The sequence below is a fragment of the Hemicordylus capensis genome, chromosome 5, assembly GCF_027244095.1.
Source record: "Hemicordylus capensis ecotype Gifberg chromosome 5, rHemCap1.1.pri, whole genome shotgun sequence".
Taxonomy (NCBI): Eukaryota; Metazoa; Chordata; class Lepidosauria; order Squamata; family Cordylidae; genus Hemicordylus; species Hemicordylus capensis.
This window is the reverse complement of record NC_069661.1, coordinates 190792814-190820180: the sequence shown is the minus strand read 5'-3', so window position 1 is coordinate 190820180 and position 27367 is coordinate 190792814. Positions and strand designations below refer to the sequence as shown.

General features: G+C 43.2%; 1 protein-coding gene across 2 annotated transcripts in view; it reads right to left on the bottom strand.

The window, feature by feature from the left end:
- Positions 1-27367, bottom strand: part of TRHDE (thyrotropin releasing hormone degrading enzyme) — a 416582-nt gene that overhangs the window by 36161 nt on the left and 353054 nt on the right. For both annotated transcript variants that reach the window (XM_053255844.1, XM_053255845.1), the window contains 3 exons: positions 23012-23159; positions 18255-18352; positions 17328-17435 (listed from right to left, as the gene is read on the bottom strand). In XM_053255844.1, coding sequence (XP_053111819.1) covers positions 17328-17435; positions 18255-18352; positions 23012-23159 — 354 coding nt within the window. The remainder of the gene's footprint in view (positions 1-17327; positions 17436-18254; positions 18353-23011; positions 23160-27367) is intronic.

The following is a 27367-nucleotide window of genomic DNA, read 5'->3' as shown; positions in this document are numbered from 1 at the left end:
AGAGTTCTATGGCTAAATTGCTTTTAAGTCACTCATGAAGTTCTCGAAGTACACATTTCACAGAAATAAGGAAATAAGCCCATGTTTTCCTCAACTATCTAAAAAACTAGGGAAGGAAACTGTGCCTAGACAGTGAAGCCTGCATTTACTTATCATGTTAAGCCTTAATCCTGTTGGATGTATGCCCTGGGTCTTCTTTCACAACACTATGCCCTTGATTAAGTTGTATTCTGCACACTCTTCTTTCTACTTAAACAGCTTTATTGATTTGACTGTAAGATTCAGTCAAAGGTCTGTTGCAATGGCCTGTTAATTAACTAATTTCAGCAATGGTTGTTATTCTTTTCTTGTGCTCTTCTAAAATAGTATAATGCATGACTACATTTACATCTATGTTAGTAGCAACAATGTATTTTTCCCAGAAGTGAATTAATCCTTAAGGATACACATGGAACCTAACAAAGTGCTTTAAAACAAGGCATACCTGGTACAGTATATGTAGGTTCTCTCACGCATCAAATATTTCTCTAACATTGTTGAAATGGAGATGGATGTTTCCTTAAGTCCAATTTCATTTTGTGTTCAATCTTTAACTATAGCAAATATTACATATACATTCAAAACTATGGTTGACATCTGCCCTAAATTTGTTTTAAAATAATAACTTTGGTGGTGTAATTTTTTATTCCCCAATAGGAACACAGGAACGAAGGAAGCTGCCATATACTGAGTCAGACCATTGGTCTATCTAGCTCAGTATTGTCTTCACAGACTGGCAGCAGCTTCTCCAAGGTTGCAGGCAGGAATCTTGTAGAAGCCAGGGAGGGAACTTGGAACCTTCTGCTCTTCTCAGAGTGGCTCCATTCCTGAGGGGAATATCTTACAGTGCTCACACTTCTAGACTCCATTCATATGCAACCAGGGCAGACTCTGCTTAGCTAAGGAGACAAGTCATGCTTGCTACCACAAGACCAGCTCTCCATTTCATCATAATGAAAATAGATCTATGGTCAATGGATAGAATCATAGGCCTGGTTCATACAGGTGGATCTAGGTTTAATGTGTATTACCAATATTAGTGTGATTGTGTGGACCCATGACAAGGTGGTTTATCGTATTAAGTGAATCTGAGAGTCTCACCTTGGCATGGGTTCACACAGTCATGGTAACATTGGTAAGCCACATTAATCCTAGATTCAAATAACTGTGTGAACCAGGCCCGAAAATCACAGAATGTCAGAGCTGAAATGCACCTTGGAAGTCTTCCTAGTCCAACCCCCGTCCTCAGTGCATGAATGGGCATGTCTGATCCAGACTGGATATGTGTGTGAACTTGAACTTGTTCTTAACAATGTTGAAAAAGAAGAACTGTTTGAGGATTGCACTACACCATTAGTCTAACATTGAGTTTCCAACAATGGCCAAACAGATGCTTCTGGGAAGCTCAAGCAGAGCAAGAAAGTGACAGCATCTCCAGTTTCTATTTGGTAATCAGTTATATTAGTTATGGCCATAGAAGTTCCATTAGCAATGACTGACAGACCATGAATTTATCTATTTTTTTTTCTAAAGAAATCTGGTGATCACTACTACATCTTTTAGTAATAAATTCTATAGGTTAATTTTACTTTGTGCGACAAAGTACTTTCTTTAGTCTGTCCTAAAGAGCCAGCGTGGTGTAGTGGTTAGAGTGCTGGACTAGGACCAGGGAGACCCGAGTTTAAATCCCCATTCAGCCATGAAATTAGCTGGGTGACTCTGGGCCAGTCACTTCTCTCTCAGCCTAACCTACTTCACAGGGTTGTTGTGAAAGAGAAACTCAAGTATGTAGTACACCACTCTGGGCTCCTTGGAGGAACAGCGGGATATAAATGTAATAATAATAATAATCATCATCATCATCAGAAGAAGAAGAAGAAGAAGATTGCACAGACTGACTACAAACAAAGGCATGACAAAGTAGCAGGGATGATACACTGGAACATCTGCAAAAAATACAAGCTACCTGTAGCCAAAAATTGGTAGGACCATCAAATTGAAAAAGTTGAAGAAAATGAAGATGTAAAAATATTATGGGACTTCCGACTACAAACAGACAAACATCTGCCACACAATACACCAGGTATAACTGTAGTCGAGAAGAAAGAAAAACAAGTCAAAATAATCGACATAGCAATACCAGGGGATAGCAGAATAGAAGAAAAAGAAATAGAAAAAATCACCAAATACAAAGATCTACAAATTGAAATTGAAAGGCTGTGGCAGAAAAAGACCCAAATAATCCCAGTGGTCATTGGCGCCCTGGGTGCAGTTCCAAAAGACCTTGAAGAGCACCTCAACACCATAGGGGCCACAGAAATCACCATCAGCCAATTACAAAAAGCAGCTTTACTGGGAACAGCCTATATTCTGCGACGATATCTATAACAATTGACAATAAAATTCTGCCATCCCAGGTCCTTGGGAAGGACTCGATGTCTGGATAAAACAAACCAGTCAATAACACCTGTCTGACTGTGTGGACAAGAAATAATAACCGGCAGCCAACTGAAAAATAGCTATCAAGTTCTTTCTTCTTTGTCTTTTTTTTCTAAGCTAGAAATCTCAAATAGATTTACATTAGGGACGAGCAAATGGATTTGAATTTGAATCGATTCAACTCAAATATAGGTGATTTGAATTCAAATTGAATCATGCCTAAAAGGGCAATTTGATTCAATTTCAAATAAAATCGACCTGATTCAAATTAGAATCAAATCGACAACCATTTTGGCGCCTTTTTCAAAATGTTCAGGCACCCTGATTGGTTTTAAAAGGTGCCAAAACAGAGTTGAATGGATTCAAATTCGAATCGGGTCAATTCAAATTCAAATCAACCCTGTTTCGAATTGATTCAAATTCAAATTGAACTACAACATTTGATTTGTGCACATCCGTAATTTACATAGGTAGCTGCCTTATACCAAGTCAGAATATGTTCCATCTAGTTCAATGTTGTCTACATTGACTAGCAGCAGCTTCCCAGGTTTTCAATGGATATTTTCCAGCCCTGCCTGGAGATGCCAGGGATTGACCAGGGATCTTCTTCATGCAAAAGAGATACTCTTCCACTGAGCTACAATCTTTCTTCAAGGATAGGGAAAGTGCTTCAGTCCTTTGATCATTCTAGTTGCCCTTTTCCATATCTTGTCTAGTTCTATCATATTACTGACACATTTAAGTTAAGCTTTAAACCTGTTTAATGACAACCATTTCTATCATATTTTTGACATACTTAAGTTTTAAAGCTGTTTAATGATTTTGATATTTTTAATCTTTCCCCCTCTATCTCAGAGTTTCTTAACCTCGGGCCCCCAAATGCTGTTGGACTACAACTTGCATCATTCCCAGCCACAAGGGCCATGGCTTGGGATGATGGGAGTTGTAGTCCAACAACATCTGGGGACCCAAAGTTAAGAAACCCTGCTCTATCTTCTAGTCTCTATATAGATTCTATATGGATTGCATGTGATGAAGTCAAATTAAAAGACATCTAACAGCTCATGAAAAGTAAAAGATATGGAATGTTATTTTGCCTCCAATAGTCTGTAGATCTGTCCTTCAGCACAATGGATACCTCCTAATACCTAATATTTTGTATTATATGAGAAAGGCACCTTGACAATAAGCTGAACATGAGTCAGCAGTGTGATGCAGTTGTTTAAAAACAAAATGAAACCCTAGGCTGCATATCAGAGGCAGACGGCGGGCTCACTCCTAACAGCAGCAGCTGAAGTTTGCACAAGCAGCCACAGCCTTGGGAGTAATGCCCAGAGAGCCTTGCTGCTGCTGAATGGCTGTTGCCTACTCAAGTGAGGTTGTACAAATAGCCGCCGGCTGCTGCTTCCAAGGACTGCAGGGAAGGCAGGAGCTCGCCTGCCTTCCCCAGCAGATGAGGGGCAGCTTTGCTTCCCTCCGCCACTTCAAGCAATGGCGAGGCAAGGGCAAGACCTGGGAGTGGGAGTACTTCCTCATCCCACATCCCAGAGTGCCTTGTGCTACAAGCACAGCAGCTCCTTCCATTGGCTTGCTGCTGGAAATGGCAGCGGGCGAGGGGAAATCCTTTTATCCTGGCAGCAACTGTGCTCACGATGGCTAGAGAGGAGAGCTGGTCTTGTGGTAGCAAGAGAGGAGAGCTGGTCTTGTGGTAGCAAGCATTACTTGTCCCCATAGCTAAGCAGGGTCTGCCCTGGTTGCATCTGAATGGGAGACTTGATGTGTGAGCACTGCAAGATATTCCCCTCAGGGGATGAAGCCGCTCTGGGAAGAGCAGAAGGTTCCAAGTCCGTCCCTGGCTTCTCCAAGATAGGGCTGAGAGAGATTCCTGCCTGCAACCTTGGAGAAGCCTCTGCCAGTCTGTAAAGACAATACTGAGCTAGATAGACCAATGGTCTGACTCAGTATATGGCAGCTTCCTATCTTCCTATCTAACCTCATAGGCTTAAGCTTGGCCTGCCAAGGTTAAACAAACCACAGGCTAATTCAACCCTGGGCCTAATGCCGGGTTATGAAGTTGGGCTCGCAGGGGTGGGAGTGCTCCTGGCACTCCACACGAGCAGCCCAACCCAGGCTGGGCTGCCCTCACCTCGTTTGGGCTGCTCGCATGAATATCCTCTGTGTTTTATTGATTATATGTCAGCTTTAAAGAGCAGATGTATAAGAAATGAGGTCGGTGCACATTATCCATTTAGGATGGAATCAGCTCCCCTTCCCAGTTTCTAAGGGCATGCAACTTTCACATTAGAAAGCGTGTGTGTGTGTGTGTGTGTGTGTGTGTGTGTGTGTGTGTGTGTGTCATTAAAAAGGTGACTCTTTGCTCAGATAGTGCACTTGATCTTAGCCAAAAAGACAAGAAGCGATGCCTCTTTGCTCAGTTAGCAGGGGACTCTTATTGATAATGTTTGAGAACTCTCTCCTGCTGTCTCTCTGTCTTTTCCTCCCAGCCTTTTCTTGCTCAGGAACAAGTCAGGTCGAAAGCAAGCAGGGGAAAGCAGGCTTATTCTGATCTGGCTCTGTTCCTTTAAAAGCAGGGACTCTAGGGATGCAGTATCCCTGTTGTCAAGTAGCAGCAGGAGGAGTGATGTGATGGCAGAAGCAGAGCGTTCACTCGGAGAGACAGCCAGCAAGAGACACGGCCACCCTAGAATGGAGGCATTTCTGAGCTGACCTTTTTATGGTAGTGAGAGGAGTTTCCTCACAAAACCCACATTAAAGTGGCCACAGAATTCAGCTGACACAATGGTGCCTCAGAACTCATTTCAGCAGCGAAACTCACTACAAACTGAGGGTTCAAATTCAGGTTTGGAAGCAAAACTTTAGCCATGGTTAGGTGATGGAACTCCAACATCACACATTCAGACAATCAGAAACACCTTTCTCAGCTATGCAGAGGCGTATCTAGGGGAAATAGCTGCTAGGGCAAGCACTGAAATTGTGCCCCTTGTCCAAACATCCAACACCCATCTTTCAGATAACTTTACCATAATATCAGCTTAAAAATACAAGTCAAGCTCGTTAATCTTTTAATTTTTCAAAAACAATTTAGAAAACTACAAATTTCAGTATGCTGGGGCTCATGAAATACCCAAATACTATGTGGAAGGTATACTTGGAAAACGAATGTCTAATTCTCTACTATGCATTGTAGCATCACTATTACATAAGTTTTTAAAAGAAATGGAGAATCTGACTTTTCCCTATTTACTCTGAAAATAATTAAAAGATATGCAGAGTAAACTGTGTCACTGCTTGGAATATATTCTAGTATTTCAGAAAGACAGTTAAAATGAGAGAAAGAGAGCAAGAAACTCCCAGTGGGCCTTAATACTAAGGCTAATTAATACTAATTTCACACTGATTGAAAGACAAACTCACCATTAATAGCCATATTATTAAGACATCACATTTAACTCACTTATAACAAGAAGCAAAGAGCAAATGAATACAATCCTAGCTCATAAGCTTCAGCTCATTATTCACAAGCCCTGATTCTCTGTACATAGTGCCAAACTGAATATGTGTACAGTGACTTATATTATATTAATTTTTTTTAAAAAAAAAAATACCTGTAGTCCCTAAAAGCTGTGGGGTGGGTCTTCAAAGGTTCCCGCTCCGCCTCTGCGAGGCCTGGCATGGGGGCCTCACAGAGGCCATCTGAGCATGCACAGTGGCCATTTTGTTTTCAGTGGCCATTTAAAAAAAAATTTTTTTTTAAATGGACCCCCTTCAAGTGGCGCCCGGGGCATGTGCCCTGCCTGCCCTACCCCTAGATACGCCCCTGCAGCTATGTTTACCTGAGGTTTGGCGTGATGTCTGAATTGGGCCTACGTATTCTCCTCACTCTCTGTGCTATAGAAGCCAAGAGGCAGAAAATGCTAGCCAAGCCCTCTGGCTTTGTTTCCTAGCTGGAAAACACAGTAGGATGCTCAAACAGTTGCTATAAACTGGGCACCATCATGTCAGGTAATGCACCTGGCAACTTACTTAAGTTTTAAATGGTCAGAAGCAAACTATAGTGAGCTTCTTTGTGCGTTAAAGTTTTTTAATTGATATCTGAATTGGCATTTATTAATTTGAATTAAATGCTTATGTAGAAAACAAAGATGGCAGAGCAGAGACATGCATGCTCTGCTTTCAACTTTACTAGTAACCCCTTTCAGTCATGCCAGTTTTTGTGTATACAAAGAATCCATTGTTATGGGCTGTTGTAAAAAGTAAGAGCATTTTTAAAAGGACTAGCCGAATTACTGGATGAATAGCACCAATAGTATATCACTGGCTGCCATTTCTCCCTTTTTTATTACAGTAAGATTAGAACAGTGCATATAACATAATCAAGGATGGCAATTATATATGCAAGTATAACTGGGAAAAGAAGAAGAAGAAAGAAAAGAAAAATCCCTTTAACATAACAAGATACAACCTACCTAGGAAAAAATAAAGGGAAGGGGGGCGGGGAACAAAGCACTTTCTTCTAAGGATATTTATCTTTTGTCTTCAAAGCATAAACAATTCATTAAAATTTGACCAAATAGCTGAAAATTCCTCTTCTTTGCCTTTCCATCAGGGGGAAAAAACAAACAAAAACCCAGTTCAAATGCTGACAAGGAACATGTCAGTTATCCAAAGCAGCTGTTCAGGCGCAAATTTGTCTTTCCAGTGCTGTATTATAATCCTTTTGGTGACCCCACCCATGTCAGTTATCCAAAGCAGCTGTTCAGGCGTAAATTTGTCCTTCCAGTGCTGTATTATAATCCTTTTGGTGACCCCACCCACCCCACCCCAGCATGAAGAATCCACAATTTTTGATGTAATGCTAGATTCCATATGCTGGGGATATACCCCAACAAAACATGAACAGGCAACGGTTGCTGCAATATCATTTTAACAACCTTATGGATTTCAAGCCAAAATGGCACAATAACTGGACGGGACTAACCATATGTGTAAGTGTACCCTCATAGAGATTACACATCCAACTTCTAGAAGTCTGCGACCATCCCTTGTTAAGCATTCTCTGAGGTGTCCAATAAACATGGAACAAAGGTTTCTGCTGTATTAGCCTCATGTTAAGGTCCAAAGAGGAATGTTTCTTTGCCTTCAAAGTAACCAGTCATTGATGATTTAATAAGAGTGTATTTAAGATCATTGTTCCAAAGATCTCGGATATAATCAATATCAATCTTATCAATATCTTTAAGCTTCTGATAGAGCAACTTTACAGGTTTAGGCGCATCCAATAGATGTTCCAAGTCTAATAACAGAAACGGAGTTGCAATCGCGACAGGACTAAAAACAGGTTGCTTACCTGTAACTTTGGTTCTTCTAATGGTCATCGGTACTTTTACACCAATGGGCTATGCGCCTGTGCAGAGACCTCATCGGAACCTAACAAGTTAAATTCTCCTGCTTTTGGCAAGAACCCCGCCCACAGCCACTATATGTGGCTGCGCCACTGCTCATCCCCTCAGTCATGGCGTCTGCCTTCAGGAGACCCTGCGGGGAGGATGGGAGGGCATGTAAAAGTATACACTAGAAGAACCAAAGTTACAGTAAGCAACCTGTTGTTCTTGGATTTGGTTTCTGTCTTTTACACCAATGGGCGCATAACAGTCTACCACCCAAGGCGGAGGGAAGAAACGGAAGCAATATGTAATCTGTAAGAAGTATTTATTTCAGAAACAAGTACATCAACTGAAAATGGACTGCAGGACACTCCTGCCAAAACCAGCATCATTCTGAGCCCTGGCATTAATAGCATAATGGTGGATAAAGGAATGGGGTGAAGCGCAAGTAGCCACCTGACAGATAATGTCCAAGGGGACTGCATGATCAAAGGCCACAGAAGCTGCCACGGATCTGACCGAGTGGGCCTTAACAGAAGCAAGTAACTGCTTATGAGCCAATCTATAACAAAGCTCAATCGTCAAAACTATACACCTGGACATAGATTGAGCAGAAACCTGGAGGCCTTTATGAGGCCCATCATAGAGAACAAACAAGGAAGGAGTTTTCCTCCACTCAGCAGACCTCTGGACATAGAAGGAAAATGCCCTTCTAACGTCGAAGCGATGTAACCTACATTCTGCATCAGAGGAAGGGTTCTGGAAGGAAGAGGCAGAGTGAGTGTCATTGAATGATGGAACATAGAGATCACCTTAGGAAGGAATTGGACATCTGGCCTACGCACCTCCTTGTCCTTGTGAAATTGCAGGTAAGGCGGATCAACCCTTAGGGCTCATATTTCACTCACCCTCCTAGCAGAGGTGATGGACACCAGAAAGGCCAACTTCCAGGTAAGGAGACGGGGGTCGATTGAAGCCAAAGGATCAAAGGGAGGCTGTATCAATCCAGTCAGAACCACAGACAGATCCCAGGCTGGTGACATAACAGGATCATCAGGAAAAACATGTGACAGACCTTTCAGGGAACTCTTAACTATTGGGTCTTTAAACCACGAGGCCCGGTTTGCCAGGGAATGTGCCACAATGGCAGCCAAATAAGGGACGAAAGCTTAAGGGACAAAAGCTTCAAACCAGACTCCTTAAGTGAGAGCAGATAATTACATACATCTTGTACAGAGGGTTGAGACACATCAAACCCATGCAGGTTAGCAAAGGAATGAAGCAAGTCCACTTATGGTCATAGGATTTTCAAGTGGACTGCTTTCTGGCTGCAATCAAAATGTCCATTAGTCTCGGTGGGAAGTCGGCAGGACCTTCCAGGCCATCAGATGTAGGGACTGAATGTCGGGATGGAGCACCCAACCCCCTTCCTGCAACAGCAGGTTCGGCACACCGGGGAGGCACATCCAAGTCACCTCAGAGATGGAAACCAAGGCCTCCTGGACCACCAAGGGGCTATCAGGATGGCCCTGGCCTGCTCCAACTGCACTTTGCTCAACACGCTTGGAATGAGGGGAGCAGAGGAAACAGGTATAGTAGAGGGCCTGTCCAAGACAGGACAAAGGCATCACCCAAAGAGCCCTCGCCCTCCCCTCCCCTGGAGCAATAGAGGGCACACTGAGCATTGTCCCGGGAAGCAAATAGGTCCAGAGCCAGAGCCCTGCTTTGCAAATACCTTTCCTAGGACACCCTGGTCCAAGGTCCATTTGTGGGAGACCAACATCATCTGGCTCAATGTGTCCGCCTGGATATTCAGGGCACCTGGGATGTAGACTGCCTGAGGCGACACCGCATGTGCCATACAGCAGTGCCAAAGATCCAGCGACAGGAAAAGAAGGCTGCTCGAAGATGTGCCACCCTGTTGATTGATGTAGGCTTTCGCCATTGTATTGTCTATTTGGATCGACACCGAGTAACCCGCAATTAGTGGCAAAAAGCCCTTGAGTGCACTGAATATGGCCAGCAACTCTAAGTAGTTAATATGCCAAGTCCTTTCCCTGAGGGACCAATGTCTGCTCAGGTGAAACCCATCCAAGTGCGCTCCCCAACTGAGCTCTGACGCATCAGTTGTAATCACCCATCGAGGCCAAGGAGTCCTGAAAGGGGTGCTGATCGTCAGATGGAGGATTTTGGCCCACCAGGCCACAGTTTCCCTCACCCATTGAGGGGGGGTGCTATCCAAATGGGCCGGACCCCGAAGGGGGACGCATACAACCAGGAACCACCTTTGGATGATGCACATACGAAGGTGCGCTTGAGGAAGCACATAAGTGGTGGCTGCCATTTGTTCCAACAAGTGCTGCACCAAGTGCAGAGTCTGCGGACCTCTGGCCAGAAATTTGGAGGCCAGCCTTTTGAGTGTACATATGCGGGTGTCTGGGAGGAAGACCTTTTCCAAGGCCTCATCGAAAATCAGCCCAATGAATTGCATTCTGTGGGTTAATTCCAGTGGAGATTTCTCAAAATTGATCTGGAAACCCAGAACCTGCAGAGTATCCACGGCCATCTCGAGGGCGTCCAAGACCACTCATTTGGTCCTTGCCAGGATGAGCCAATTGTCCAAATATGGCAGGATCTGCACAACTCGCTCCTGCAGGAAAACCACCACAAGGGCCAGGCATTTTGTAAAAATCCTGGGTGCTGTCGTGAGACCAAACGGCAAGGCTTTGAATTGATAGGCGATTCCCCCCTATCTGAAAGCAGAAGAATCATCGAAGCTGATGATGTATCGAGACATGGTAATGCACGTCCTTCAAGTCTAGTGAGACCATCCACATGTCTTTCTCTAGGATGGCCAGTATGGTAGGCACCAACAACATCCGGAAACGCCTGTACACCAGGTGCCTATTCAGGATCCTGAGGTCCAATATAGGACGCTGACCTCTGTCCGTTTTTGGCACGATAAAGTACCAGGAATAAAACTCAGGACTCTCCGGATTGGTGACCCGTTCTATCGCATCCTTTGACAGGAGAGCGGTGACTTCTTGGTCCAATTCCAGAATATATGGAGTAGACACAACCCTGGAAACGGGTGGCATCCTGCAGGGCCTAACCCAAACGTATGACCATGAGGACCCGCTGGTCCATGGTCACCTTGTCCCATTTGGTCAAGAATGGGGCTAGGCGAGTCCAAAAGCTCCCCAAGTTATTGTTTCTTTGGAAATACATTCAGGCATTGCTTTTGGAAGGCCAGTTTATTAGGCTGTGGGCCGATTTGTACTGGGACTGGTACTTGTTGCCACGAAAGGAACATTCAGAAGGCAATCGCTGCTGAGACAGGGCCTTCTGTTGATAAGGAGACCATCTGGAAGGCTTATGTGGCTTTTTGCAGGGTGACCAGAACCTCAGGGGTATACTCGTGAGTCAAATGGGCTGTAACCCAAAATTTGGCGTTAAAAAAGCCAAATGTGGCAATCAGAGAAGAACAGGACATGGACCTCGCCGTGCTCCTCAGCTTCTGGACTTTTTGAAGCGTGTTGTCCATCTGTTCCACGAAGAGGCTAGAGCCTTCAAAGGGAAGGTCCTCTTCTCTAGTGTGGGCCTCATAGATCAGTCCATAGGAACACAGCCAGGCATAACACCTGAGAACCACCGACGTGGCCATCACTTTGGCCACGCACTCCACCGAGTGTCTGGCCAAGTATTAGTCTTGTTTAGCAACCTGTATTGCTTCCTGTAGGAACGCCTTGGCAGAATCATGCTTATCTTGTGGTAGGAGATCCAGAAAGTAGGTCACTTTCTCCCACAGAAAGTGGTTATATCGGGCATTGTAGGCCTGATAATTGGCCACTCTTAAGTGGAGAGCCGAGGCCGAATAAAGCCTCCTCCCAAAGGAGTCCAGTTTTCTGCCCTCTTTATCACCGGGTGCTGACTGGCTATGACTCCTGGTTTTCTGCAGAGATGCTTCCACAATGATAGAATTAGGGGTAGGATGACTCTTTAGGAATGCTGTATCATCCTGCAATTGCACCCTATAAAAGTTCTTCAAGTGTCTATTAGGCTGCAACAAAGTTGCTGGCTTCTTCCAATGACCCCCAACGATGCCGAGTTAAGGGGTAAAGTGGCCAGTACCCTAGCCTACGCATCTATAAGGCTAAACAAAGGGTCCAGTTCCCCTTTCTGTTGCGCACTGAGGCTCATGCCCAAGGCTGAAGCCATCTGTGCCACATATGCAGAGTACTGTTTAAGATTTTCTGATGAAGAAACAGGTTTAGAGTCCGACCGTATATCCAGGGGAGATGAACCCCAGGACACACCTTCTGATTCCGGAGAGTTTAGAAGCACTCTCATAGTCCGACTCAGGAGGAACCGAGGAATCCTGGGCCAAGGCCACCGAAACCGTAGGAGATTCCAGTGTGCTGCCCTTATCAGTCGGTATCGTGGTGGGAAGCTCCGCTGGCAGCACCTGGGTAGAGAGCAAGGCTTGCTGCATAACAGGAGCCACAGAGGGAGAGTCGTGCTGCTCAGGATGATCCCGAGGGGAAAGTTGTGTGGAGCGAGAGCGCGGCCTCCCTTCAGAGTGAGAGGGCGGCTCACGGCAGTCCTGAACAGTTCCAGGTCTCCTATCCGGATATCGAGGGCCATATCAGGGCCTAACATAGTTCGAGTAGTCCAAATGATAGTCCCTGTGGTATCATTCATAAGAGCCAGAGTCCTGACGGCAAACACTATACAAGGGCTCCATCTCATCCAAGGGAGAGTGATGCTCTCCCACATGGTACCGATCCATGTACAAGGGCTCACAATGGTCCCAGTCCCGATCCTATCTGTAAACAGAGGAGTGATCTTCTGAGTCCCAATGGGAGCTTCGATCTCTAGGAGAGAGACACTCCCGATGCTGGCGAGAGGGCAAATGATGCCAAGGCAGCCACGATGCATCTTCTGCGGTCTTGTCTGGCAAGTAGGACTCCTCCCTCAATGATGTGTAGCCAGGCTCATATGTCGCTAACGACAGTTCTCTACGCGGGCGTGCCCGCTCAGGTGCCACATCCAACAAATCTCAGGGTAGTGGCGAGTCCAACTTAGGCTTCTTGGCCAGTGAGCCCCCCTGCGTAGAAGCTGACTTATTCTTCTTTTCCTTCCGAATAGGAGGGAGGTGTTGGCCTGCCAGTAAGTCATGAGGCAACTTCTTCTTCTTCTTCTTCCTCTTCCGTTTCACCACTGAGGGAGTCGGAGAAGGATCCAGCACCACTGGCAGAGGGCACCAAGGCAAGTCCTCAGAACGCACCAAGGAGCTCGAAACCATCAGAGGGACGACAACAGGGGGCATCGATACCGGTATAGAGGCTGGGCTATCGACTTCCACAGAAGCGGATTCAGTACAGTCAGGCTGTACTGATGAAGCCATTTTTACTGACCACTTCGACGATAAGACTTCCATCAAACAGAGAGCCAAGTCCCACAGGGCTGTGTGCAGGTGTGAAGCCCTATTCTTGTGATCCTGCTTTGTAAACTTCTGGCAGTGAAGACAGGTCTCAACAATGTGGGATGCTCCCAGACAAAGAAGACACTCGGTATGAGTATCGGAGGAAGGATCTTCAATCCGCAACAAATGCATTTCTTGAAGTTCATCGTGCCCGGCATAAACGCCATAGGCCGGCCTGCCACCACGCTCCATTCCAGCCAGGATCAGAGCTCCAAAGAAGGGAAAAACCCAAAGAAAAACAAAATGCCGAAAAAAACCCACTGCTACACGAAAATAAATAAGTAAACGAAGAAACAGAAGAAGAAAGCAGGAAAAAACAACCAGGGGATAGACAATAATCCTACTCATTGCCAAGCTGCAGATTCCACGATGTTGACTGAAGCACGGACGAAAAAAAAATGAGGGTATGAGGAGTGGCGCATCCACATATAGCGCCTGGGGGCAGGGTTCCCACCCAAAGCAGGAGAATTGAGCTTGTTAGGTTCCGATGAGGTCTCTGTGCAGGCGCATAGCCCATTGGTGTAAAAGACAGAGACCACGTCGAAGAAGCTGTGATAGTAAATATTTTAGTTGAATAAACTACCAGGTAGCATTTAAAGATAAATCAAACTTGAATCTCAAAGTATCAAAAGTTTATGAAGTTTAAAAACAACTTCAGAAGAGAGTAGCCCACTGACTGAAGTTGTTTTTCATTTGAACCAAAAATTTGAAAAAAATTGAATTTACTAATTGAGAAAGCTTCCTAGAAATTACAATGCCCAAATACACAAGAGACTCTGGACACCATCTAAAACCCCAAACCCTACACTCATCAGGAAAATCTGTAGAACCTAAAAGCATTAGGTTTACCCCCATTAACAGAGTAACCGAAAAAATTACCAAAATTTTGAACTAGAAGTACTTCAACTGAAGAAACATTTGAATCAGTTTTTACCACCTGTCAATGAATCGTATACTAAATACCAGAGACAGTTCCAGGTTTCGGCAAACTGTCCTATATAGGCCCTATCCTACTTGGCTGGACCCTGAGAAAGTCACTCCCCCCACCCACCATCACCACCACCAGGATATGAACACAAATGTGGTCTTACAAATCAACTGTGTGGTTCTCTGTGGGCACTGCCCAATGATGCCAACCCCTAGTATCAGCCCTGGCATATACCTGTGTTCACCTGCACTATTGTGGAGGTGAAGGGTGGTGGTATGAGTACTGACCATACAATCTAGCTTATACACGTGGAACACAGATTCTAATGTTCACTGCCACATGACGCCTTGAACACAAATGATTTTAAGCAGCAGAACTGCCACCCTATGAAGTACCATACCTAGAGGCTGTAGGAAGGTGATCATACTTTGGAAACTTGCAAAAATTTCTTGTTCTTTATTGAGCTTTTAAATTTAGAATACAAATTAAATAAAACTATCTTCAGAAGAAACTCTGCAAAGGATAATGTCTTTTAAAGCACGTTTGCCTTTCAAAACTGATGCATTGCGAAGGTTAAAGAGGTTAACAAGGCTGATTCTCCAGCTCAGGCAGACCGTATGGTAATTCTTTTAATTTTTTAGGCTGAGCCACTATGCTGTCATAAGTAAGGAGTGTGAGTAATGTACTTCTTCACACTTGAAAGGGCCGCAGCAAACATCTTAATTTCCTGAAAGCAATCGCTTCTGCTGTACGGTACTAGAGATGAATTTCAGCAACCACATTTTAATTCACAGCCTGGATTTAAACTTATTATTTAAACTTCTGCACATATTTATTTTTAGGTGGCTCTGCTCATTTTTCTTTATAGTTTCTTTTTAAAATGAAATTTTATTAGAATTTTTCAATTCAAAATACGATGACAAGTAAGTATCATATTATGGAATAACAACGGCACATATATATAACATCAATTCCCCCTCATCGTTCAATTAAATAACCAGTTTCAGACATACAGACTAGACTCAGCTGGTTTCTGCAAATGAATGTTCACTTTCGTGGTTCTGCTAGTTTTGATGGAAGTTTCAAGGATTTCCAATGGTTCAACAAAATGATACCGAATACCAAGCCAGGTTTGCATGTGGACTCTCAGACCATGAGCCCTTCCTCATGATCCAGTGAGAGGGCTTGAGGGCAGGTGGCGGCAAAGGCAGCAGAAGCTCACCTTCCCCACAGACAATCCTCCAGGAATTGCTAGATGGGCTAATTGTACAGTCCGCAGCTGCCACTGACAGCGCAGAACTGCCCGGGCCACGCAGAGGCCATGTGAGCAGGTGCCCAGATCCCAACATGGCTGGGTAAAAGCCGGGTAAAAGCCGAAAACCATCCGAAGAGCGCCTGAACTGGGCGAGAAGGTGATTTAGAAGGCCGGTGGGGGAGGGGGAAACTCCACGGACCCAATGCTGCATTCAGGAACTCCCCCGAGAGGAGTAAAAGGTTAAAAAAAAAAATTGTTAAGGATTTTAAGATCACGAACCCCCCGAACCTAACCAAACTGGGGTGGGGGAGTGTGTTCAAGGGGGTGCCGGACTGAACTGGCCCGGTTGGGTTCGAGGCTGGTCCGGCCTCGAACCAAACCAGGCCAGCCAGTTCCGTGCACATCCCTACTGCTTGTGTGAACAGCCTCTATGTCTACATCTCCTGATGTCACTACTCTGAATTGCAAGAAAGCAACAAGAGGGATTGCAAAATAGGTAAACACGTTCCTCTTTTTTTCTTATCCTAGCTTGGCAATGCAGCAGTTTCTCCTAGGAATATGACTGCCTGTTTCAACATTGGCCTGGGTTTTTTTTGTCACATATAGGGGGTGGGGAGGAGTAATATACTGCATAGTTGTAATTATTTCCACCTTCACGCAAAGAAAATGGGTAATTGTTTTGTTTGCCCTGCTGGAAAACTAACCAAAACTGAATAATGCATAGCACATATATAATTGCCACCAATCTCTTTGGCATATTCACTAGTTTTAAAATAATCTGCAAGGTAAAAAGTAAACACATGAACATCTGAATTGTACAGAGCATGAAATATAAGGAAATTAATTCAAAAGCTACCATAACTACCCAAAAGTCTGCAGCAAGGAACTAATAGTAAAGAATTATGTGATAATGTTTTCGTTTACCGCCCAAAGAAATTAGAGCAGTACTACAGCAGACAGATCCACTGATCCAGAGTCACCCGGTCAAGCTTCTATATCATACAAAGAGGTTCTGTATTCTCAGTTTGTCCCATCAAAAAAAGATGTTTCTCTTTTCTAACCTTATATACTGATGAAGGCTGACTAAATGGCCTTCCCACTGTCAGCTGAACAAACTTCATGCGCTCACAACAAACTCCAGGATTCTACAATTACTAAAAGACCTGAATGGAAAAGATGATGACCAGATGGTAACGTTTCTATTAAATGACAAGGATACAGCAATCTTGGCCGCAGTAGCTAAGTTTTGTTATGTGGCCTTAAGATTATCTTAAGAAATAGAGTTTTTGAGGCTTTGGAGAAGCTATAATATATATATAAGCACTCCATTATAAATGATTAATTGTTTTTATATTTTAATGTTTTATATTTGCTGAAAGTGTGTTTTAGTTTGTCATGTAAATGTATTGTACTATTTGGTCAAAGACCGTAAATAAATAAATACAAAATACAATGATCTCAGTGACTTACATATCAGTAATGACATATTAGTTAAAATCTTTGATAGTAAGTTTGTCAAATAATATAGTCCAATCTGCTGTTTTAGGGAAAGAAATTGCTACTATTTGGGGGAAAGGAACGATCTGCTTCTCTAGCTCCTGTGGAGAAATGAGGTTTCTGTGATACACCATTTTTCATCTTCATGTAATTGAAGAGAAAATATAAAGCATACCACTCCCATCTCTACAATATAAAGCACACCACTCTTGTCATGTTTGTGGAATCCAACAGCAACACCTCTCTTTGCTGCCATATGCATGCTGCCATTTTCCTTACCTGTTTCTGTTGCTGGAAATCCAGTCTGAGATAAGTGTGGCAGCCTGTTGGTGGCAGTGCTTATTACCAAAGCTACAAGCCAACATAATGACTTCACGGCGTAATTCCCTGGGTATATCAAAACACAAAAAGCATTATTATTATTACATTTATATCCCACTCTTCCTCCAAGGAAGTGTACTACATACTTAATATGCAGTGTACTACATACTTAAGTTTCTCTTTCACAACAACCCTGTGAAGTAGGCTAGGCTGAGAGAGAAGTGACTGGCCCAGAGTCACCCAGCTAGTATTATGGCTGAATGGGGATTTGAACTAGGGTCTCCTCATTCCTAGTCCAGCATTCTAACCACTACACCACGCTGGCTCTCCATTAGGCTCATGTTCATAAAGAAATGTGTCCAGAATCGTCCAGATGAAAACCATACATCATGCTTATATAATGTACCATGTCAAAATATTAAAAATATGCTTTCAGTAAATCTTAAAATGAGAATCAGTTACTAAATAATTACATTATTTTCTTTTTATCAAACTAGTCCTCAGTTACAAGCATAACAAAAAGTTTACTTCAGAAGTTCAGTCCTAAATTGCATTATAGCTTAGGAACAGTTTTCTTTACAAGTTTAAGGAAAAGGAGGCAATCCCATAGTAGTGAGGCCCCAATATGAATTCAGAAAACAAAAGGCACAATCCAGTGAAGGTCCAGCAATTTTAAGTCCAATTGATTTCAATGGTAGAGATAAAAATGCACTTAACCCTCTGTCATAAAAATAAATGGAACTTAGCTGGCTTGTGTCCAAAATAAACAGAATGCAGAAAAAGAGAACTCATACTGTTGAAGTTATTGTTAAGTTTCTGGAGTTCAATTTACTACTACTATTTTGCAGCAGTTTATATACATATATATATTAAAAAAAACAGTACTCATGTTGGTAGGAAGCCTGAACAAACGATTTATCCAAATTATTTGTGGGCCATCCAAGCTTAAGATACATTGAAGCAACTTGTTTTAATATATATTCCTGAGAGAGAGAGAGAGAGAGAGAGAGAGAGAGAGAAAACAATGAATGATGCATTTTCATAGTTAAAAATTAATATGCTTTATCGAATTCTCTCATATATATCTTCATCTGCACAAAGATTTTTGTTGGAAGCAGATTTTAAAATATTTTTGCATGATGTCTTACAGATAAGTGGTGCCGGTTCTTTTTGGCAAATGTGACATGCATGTTGCAGTTTGGCAACCCATATGGGAAATAAATCAGTTAGGTCAGCACAAGAACTTCAATCATCATCATCAATACATACCTACACACCTACAATACCACTACTATTCTCTGTGGGTGATTCAGCCAGGAATTAACATTTAAAAATCCCATTATTACAATGGAAGAATTAGGCATGTGCTTATCTCTTCTGAAATAAAATGAAGCTTAAACATGTTTAACATTAGCAATATCATACTCTGATTTTTAGCATGTAATGAAAACTTGTCACAAGTACGAAAAGCTGCTGGTGCTTAGACAGGCTAGTATTTACCTTGGCAGGCTACTCTTGACTTAAAAATGCATGTTTGAGTAATGTCCCTCATTAAACATTTAAAAGTGACACATTTAGGCCACACAAAGAGATGAAATTGATAGGCCTGGTGGCTGTCTTTATATGCACAGATATGGCAAAACCATTACACAGCCACAGCCAACGGATGTAATAATATTGAATAATGTGAGCTGCATATCAAGGCTTGCCAATTTAACGAGATCTGTATTTCAATGTCCTTTTAGTTGCTGGCATTTTTAAAAGCAAAGGCAGCGTAACAAGCTTTCTGCTTTTGATCCTTACACAACAGGGACTACTTTCTATGTCAAGTTGTAAAATATGTCTTTGTTATCACAGCCATATTGTAATTTGACTTACTGTGGGATTCTCCTGTTTTTAAGAAGTGAAAATAATATAAGTGCATCTTTAAAATGTATTTCAGATTACATTAGCACAATATAAGAGTGAATAACTTTTATTTTCATGACAACGTATTCAGTTGCATGTTATGACAGGATGAAAAGAGATCCCAGTATACCTTCCTTTTACAGGTTAGTTATTCCCATAACAATAATGAATTTATGATGTCTTTGTTGCCAACTCTTACATGAGATCTTGGGGACAAGAAGAATCATCCAGAATTGTTTTTACTATTATTATGTACTTAAATTGCCTTTTCCCCCCTTTGCTTTTTTATAGTCAAGCTGAAAATGGAACCAGCAATGCATACATTATAATGATTTTTCAGTGTAGACAACCACAAGCTGGCAAGTCAGTTTTTCACTTAATTCAGCAGCACATGAGAGGGAAGGAAGTTTACGTTGCACAGATTCCAGTGGCTAACATCCTGACTAATGAGGCACATGTGTTGATAGGGTATGTGGGCATGCAGCAGGAGCACTCTGTAAGAGTGGAAATACATTCCTGACCCTTAGCAATGTGCTTTCCTTCTCACAAAGAGATTCCAGAACTCATCAGTATTACTCGGCAGCGCTCAGCAGTATTAGCGCTACTAACATAGCACAAGCCTGAGGAAGTTGCACAAGGGCTCCTGATGTGTTCCCACAGATGCTAATAATGCGTGTCCTTCATTATTCAGGATGTCAGCCAGGTTCTATTGAAAATCATTAGGAGATCAAAGGAGCAGAAGAGGGAGTAGATGGGTGGCCATAGCATGGAGCTGCACTAACTCATTCTCTACTTCCCCATCCCTTGCTTCTTGTGCCACCTTAATTCAGCTCTGGTGATGGATTCCCTTTACATAAGAACATAAGCACAGCCCTGCTGGATCAGGCCCAAGGCCCATCTAGCTCAGCATCCTGTTTCGCACAGTGGCCCCCTTTGAGAAAGAAACTCCCATGGTATTAGGTAGGTTCAAAAATAAAAGAATTTGAATAAAACCCTTGTATATTATTCTCTTCTTTTCTTGTTGTTGTCAATGCTTTTAGTTCTGGACTATGTTTGTTGGCATTTATATATATATGGGGGGGGGCAGGCATTCACATGACCGGGAAGGTGGGAGGGTAAGACTGATCCAACTCATCTTCCCTCCCAATCACTGAAATGTTGCTGGGAGTGCGCTCTCAGATGATCCGCACTGCATGGCACAGTGTGGAGCTCCAGAGGCCCGAACAATGGGCCCCGGCCTCCAGATATCCCACAATACACCGCATGACATGCATGGTGCACTGGGGGTTCCCCCAGGAGACAGGCACTCTAGGGGTCTGTCTCTGTGTTCGCTGGGGCTGAATGCAGCACCATCAAACACATGATCTCTTAGCCCACGTTAAGGGCTAGCTCGAGCCTTTAACCACAACTAAAGCCTGTTTAAAAAGCTGGGGAAAGCGGCACAGCCCTGCCAGGATCAGGCCCGATCCCAGCAGTTCTCATGCACAGCTGGGCTTAGGGTGTGCCTGAGTTAGGGTGTGCGTCAGAACAGCCTCACAGAATCCTAAAATTTTAGAGATGGAAAAAGACCTTGAGGTCATCTTGTCCAGTCACCTGCTCAGTGCAGGAAACTGCAACAACATTCTTTGCAGACAGTTGTCCAGTCGATATAAGCTGAACATTTCATTTGTTCAGTACACGCAACAGCTATTGCATGTGCATGTAATTCAGTGTACTCACTGTTGTGAGAACAACCTCTATGTGCTCTTCTCACCAGACACAGTTTGAACATCTGGCATCAACAATGCTCCTTTCCTCAGATATGCTCTACTATTAAATAGTGGTTTTTTTATAATAAAAAAAGGAAACATTTTAAATAGTTGGCCTGTGTATTTTGTTAATCTGCTGTTGCTGCTACATTTATCTCCTGTCCCATGTTATGAGTTTTAAATTAAATAGTATGTGATTAAAGTGTGTGATTAGGATTAGTACAGATGAAGATAATATAGTAATCCAATCCTTGACAATTAGATTATATTGTAATCTAATCCTTGATAAGTGGTTTGCATTGAAATAATGTTGACTATATCAGAGGGGGCTTCCAGAAGGGTTGCTGTGTTAGTCAGTAGTAGCAAAACAAGAAAAAGTCTTGTGGGACCTTAAAGACTAGCAAATGTATTGTAACACTGTTGCTGCTGCTGAAAAATTCTGGTTAGATTTTTAGTCATGCTTAATAATGTATATGGTATACTGTATGTCTTTAATAAAGTATAAACTGCAAAGTGTATCTGCTATTGCTATTAAAATGCAAATCAAAGCTTACAATAACCATATTAAACAAACACAGAAGGAAAATGGGACATGCTCCACCCAAAGTTAACCACTTTAAAATTCCATTGGCTTCATGGGGAAAGATGCAAGCACTCTCTTAAGTCTTTTAAGTCCTCTCTTAATTAGCCCTAAAGTCAATGGGACTTCAAAATGGTTCACTTGGGTTGGATTGTGACCAAATGAAATGAACTGTCTCTATGGACTTTCACATAATCCACGGCTGACACCCAGACTAATGAAGTGCAAGCATCAAGGGGGACTGCGAGGATACAAGTGGGGCCCGTGCACAATTTCCCTAGTCTCTCTAAGTGTGTGCTGTTGTGCAAGAGGGCAAGACATCCCCATTCTGCCCACATTCAAGAACAGAAGAAACACATCTCTGACCCTCAGCAACATGTTTCTTCTCTTCTAGATTGGTTCTGGAGCATGGCTACAGCAGGGACATTTCCTTTGCTTGTGCAACAGGATGTGCATAGAGGGACTGGCAGAGTTGTGCATGGGGCCCAGTCACATCCCCAGTCATCCCTACAGTCCCTCTTTATGTGTCTACTTTGCTGGTCAGCACAACAGCCACTGCCTTATGTAATACATGTGTGCTTGTTTTCCCTTTGTTGCACATAGAGGCTGTTCTCATAAGCAGCCAAACCCGTGAGAACTGCTGGAAGCTGAGCAGCTGCTGCTATACCTCGGCAGCAAACCCACCTAGGGAGCCCGCCTCTTAAACAAGGTTAAGGGAGCAAGTGGCCCCTTAATCGCATTTACCTGTGTGTCAGTGCCAGTTGCTTTCAGCTGGCACTGATGGATTGATGGGCACCTGCCCATCACTGTGGGGGAGGGGGTTCATACAATGCACCACACACTTGTACAGTGTACAGTGTACAAGTGTACAATGCACCACATACTTGTACAGTGCATTATGGGATTTCCAGGAGCCAGGATGACGCATCCCGGCCCCCTCGCCTCCGCAATGTCAGGGGGGGGCAAGATCCACACGCCAAGCACCAACTGGAAGATCATGTGCCAAGGAGGTGAGCTTTCTAAGGCTTCCTTCCCTCCTGCCCAGCTGCCCTCATGCTTGATCGCGAGAAAGGCCCCATAGTCTACAATAAAGTCACTGCTACTGAAATTGTGCCTCCACCCCAAGATAATTCTGTGACACAGTTGATGAAAGATACAATTTATTTATTTTTAAATCCCTGAAGGCTGTGTGCTACTGCTTCTTCTGACTGGAATTAAACATCTAGACAGCGACTCTATATAGGCATATCACAAAATTGCCATTGCAAATGGACAAAGATGAAAATGAGTTTGGGGCACACCCTGGCTGACCATGCAGAAAGGTACTAGGCCAGTTAAAAGATCTTTCTGGGGAAGACAACAATCGTTTATAGTTCGTAACAAGAAAGAAAAAGATAAAACTTTACATTGAAGATATTGTAGTTTTCTGTGCGGTCCAACAATTTATCTAGTGGATAAAGAGCTCGGCTGGCAGCATGCCAAGGCAGAAATTCCTTTTCCTTGGACAGGTATCTGATAGTCTCCAGTGGAATATTCTGAGGCAAATAGCCAGCTCTGTGCAATCAAAGAAGTCATAGTTAATTATTACTTGCAAGAGAGTTCCTGATGAGTCCCTTGTGTATAAAAGGAAAAAATCATGGTTGGTTTCATCATATTATACAACAATGTCAATATTATTTTTAAAAGCTCTTACACACTGAATGTCATTTTAAAATGAGTCCATACATCATAGTAATATTGATCATTTAAATAAACTCATGTCCATGGGTTTTAATGAACTGTAAAGCTTATGAAGTTTTATAGGAGGAATAAAGATATTTCACAGCAAGAACATAAAAAAAGTCTGGAACCACAAAGACAGAAATAGCAAACATTTGCTGTAGAAAATCCCTAAAGGTTATGGGCAATGGAGAAATGCATTCCTTGTATATTTTCATCAGAATTGCCTATATCTTTTTTTCAAGTAAATGTTTTCATAACATTATAAGCAAACTCATATAGTCTTTAAAAAATCACATTTCAGCAATATTTAATACAGATTTTAACAAAATTCAGACTGGAATCTTCAAGCTTCAGAATGTTTGACTCATTTACTTTTCCAGATTGTCATATTTTTCCAGAGTACCATCTATTATATATTTTGAAGAGTGAGTTTGTGTGTGTGTTTGTGTGTGTGTTTGTGCAACAGAAAGCCATACTTCCTGATTACCTGCAGATACTAAATTTTGCATACACAATCCTGCCATTGAAATTAGTTGAATGAGCTACTTTTTACACTGGGATATGCTTGGGGAAAGATTTGAATTCTTTGGAATTTTTTAAAAGTAGAAATTCTAAATATAATCATTAATGTTGTACAACTCAGTAAAATCAAGCTAGGATGTCAGAAATCCTGGTCCCCACCATGAGGAGGCAGCAGAATGCGAGGCGATTGCCCCTGGCAGTGCAGTGGTGGTGGTAGCTCTTTAACTGCTGACCCAGTGCTGGCGTGGGGGTGAATGAAGTGGGCAGGGAATGACACAGGCAACCTGGGACAGTGTGCAGGCTGACTGGGAAGAAGCATGGAAGGGTACTGTAGTTCAGCTCACAGTACCCAACTACCCCACATGCTTTCCCAGGCTGCCCTGCATCACTCCCTGCCCACCTTCTGGATGCTGCTGAGAATCTCTTCAGCTGCTCAGTGGCCCCATGTTGTGCTGCCTGACTTTACTGACTTGCACAGTCCCAATAAACATCAGATTGTAACTATCATTGAACAGATTTTTAACAATCAATAATCAGATCAATCATTCAAAAATGACATCATTCCCAAAAGAAACAGAAGATCTTCTCAGATTCAAATTCACTATGATTCAAATCTAGCAAAAATTGTAATTACTCAATAAGATGAAAAATGTTTTGACAGCCTACAAATGTCGAACTGTTCTTTTATTGCCTTTTTGCAAGCACATTAATAAAACATTCACTTACATACATTAAAAATTGGTTCTAATATACATTTTGAAGAGTTTGTGCAAAAATAAAGCCACACTTCAAAATTACCTACAGATACAAATTTTGCCTGAAGAATCCTGCCATTTAGAGCTGAAAGCACTACTTTTTACACCAGAATATGCTGGGGGGAACCGTAAATAACCTTTTTAAAAATGCAAAATGACTTTGCCTGGTCAACAACAGGCTTCACATACTAGTTATATATATTTTTAAAAGTCATATGGACAATGAAGACCTATTATCCACCCCATCCACCCAATTTTTATATACACAAGTCCCAAACCAAATCAGGAATGGATATTTTGGAATCAGGAATGCATACCCTAAAAGCTGGAATACAATTTATAACAGGCACTGTTTGTAAGTCACTGGCTGACATCCAGATCAACCACTGGAGCACAGAGAGGATGTTAGAATGTTGCCAAGCAGCTGAGTGCATGTGTGTGCGTGCGCATGATTCTGGCTGCTCTCCCTGCCCCTGTGTTCGTTGCCTTCCAAAAAATATGTCCCTGGGGGCCACAGAGCCCTCAGGGATGTATTTCTGGAAGGCAAAGAATACTTATGGGGCAGGGGAAATAATAAGTGAAAACTGTTTCCCCTTCCCCCAATCAGTAAGCGGGAAGAGTTTTGTTCTGGATGACAGTATCAAGGCAGTGTGCACACATAACTCTCTCACACAGACACAGACACAGGGAAATAACTAATGCACAATTTTTTAAATCTCCCCTTGCCCCCAGGCTAACTGGGGGCTAACTATGTACATCTCATTTCCGGATATCTTAGAAAACAATAAGTTTTCTACAAAGTTTAAGATATTTAAGAACTAAAGCAGGAAAAATACTATTTCCAAGAGAATATGATATTTTGGAAACTCAGGTTTACCTTAAAGCAATCAAAAGAACCAGCCATAGAACACAAAGTATTCTGCTTTTAGGTACCCCAAATGCTGGGAGAAGAGATCAGTGAGGAAATACCTTCTGCTAGTGGCCCAGAGCTATGCTCAGACATATCCCCCCTACAACTCTCCTCTATGATTGGGGCATTTTACACTCAGTGATTGTTAAACAAACTCACGTTTGCTTTGCTCAGATGGCAGAGACACCATGGCTGCGCGGAGGGGCCCTTTGGTTGTAGTAATGTCGAAAACCCTACTTCCACCTGCGCCCTACCCTGCCCACATTCTTCCTTTCCAAACTCAAGGCGAAACCGGGCTAAAGAACCCCATTTGTTTTTATCTCCCCCATCCCTACCTCAACATTCTGCCAGTCTCTTGCCTCTCTCAGCCTGCCGCTTGGGCTCTTGTGAAAGAGAAAATTGTCTCCTTCTGAGTCCCATTCGCTGCTGCCGATCCCACGTGGAATTGAGTGGCTGGTGGGAAAAGGCTAAGGGGGTGGGTGGGAAGAAGAGGCAATGGCGGAAAGGCAGTGGTGGAGCAGCAGATGCACAATCAACCAGGGCATGGGAGGAGAGAGAGAAACTCTGGAGAGCATGCAGTGTCACCCCTTTTCCCAGCAAGGTTCAACAGGGCACTTCTGACCTGGAGAACACCTCCTTTCCAAATTCCCACCCACTTCTCGCCCGTCACTCAATCCCACGTTGCAGCAGCAGTAAACGGGACTCTGAGGGAGATGATTCTGTCCTTCATAATAGCCCGGCGGGTGGGGGAGTCAGAGGTGAGGGACGATAGGGAATGGTGGCAGAGGGAGCAGCAGCCATAGAGGAAGTAAGTGGCAGTTAGGGCTTGCTGCATGGGAGGCTTGGGGTGTGTGTGCACGTGCACAGCCGCACACATTAGAAGGAATGGTGCCCCCAAGCATGTCACTGTGCTGCTCGGCAACACACTAGCTGAGCTAAGAGCAGGCTCTCTGTGTGTGGAAACAGTTCTACTGGGCATTCAAGCTAAATGACTCCTGAGCAGTCCTACTGCAATCAAATAGTCCTATAGAGTAACTCTCCAATTACTCTTCTCCTCCCTTCTCTCTCCCTCCCTCCCTGAGTTAACGGATCTTGTTCATCTTGTTTCCTCATCTAATCCACACAATGGCGGCCTCCTTCTCCTGAAGGGGCTCTTTCCCCCCTCATAACCCTTATCTTCCCTGCCCACTCTCCATATATCTCCATATATGTATGTGTGTGCATGTGTATAGAGAGAGAGACTCCTCTTCTCGACAATCAAGAACATCTTCCAACCAGTAACAGTTGCACTGACCTTGCACTGACCTTAACCATCACAGGCTCCTCCTCCCTATCTGTATATGGAATCCCCACTGCCCAATCACCATGGTGCTTCTGCTCTCACAGGCTCCTCCTCCCTATCTGCATATGGAATCTCCACTGCCCAATCACTACGGTGCTTCTGCTCATGAACTCTAGCGAGAGCTGCCATGCACAGGATTAGCCACGGGTATGCCTTAGAGAATTAGATAGATAGATAGATAGATAGATAGATAGATAGATAGATAGATAGATAGATAGATTAGCAAGAAAAACACACACAAACCCCCCCATACTTCATCTATCACTAGTGAAACTGATGTGCATCCAGACCATTGCATTCAGACCACTGTTGCACTAGTGAAACTGATGTGCTAGCATAATGAGGTTGTGCAAAGAGAACGTCTGTTCTGGGCAGAAGCTTTCAAAAGCGGAAGATGTTGATAAGGTGCACAAGTTGCACAACAGGTTGCACAACCTTGTATGTGTCCCAAAGCATGTCTTGCACTAGTGACTGAGAGCAGCACTGTGGCTTTGGGCAGCTTGGCAAACCT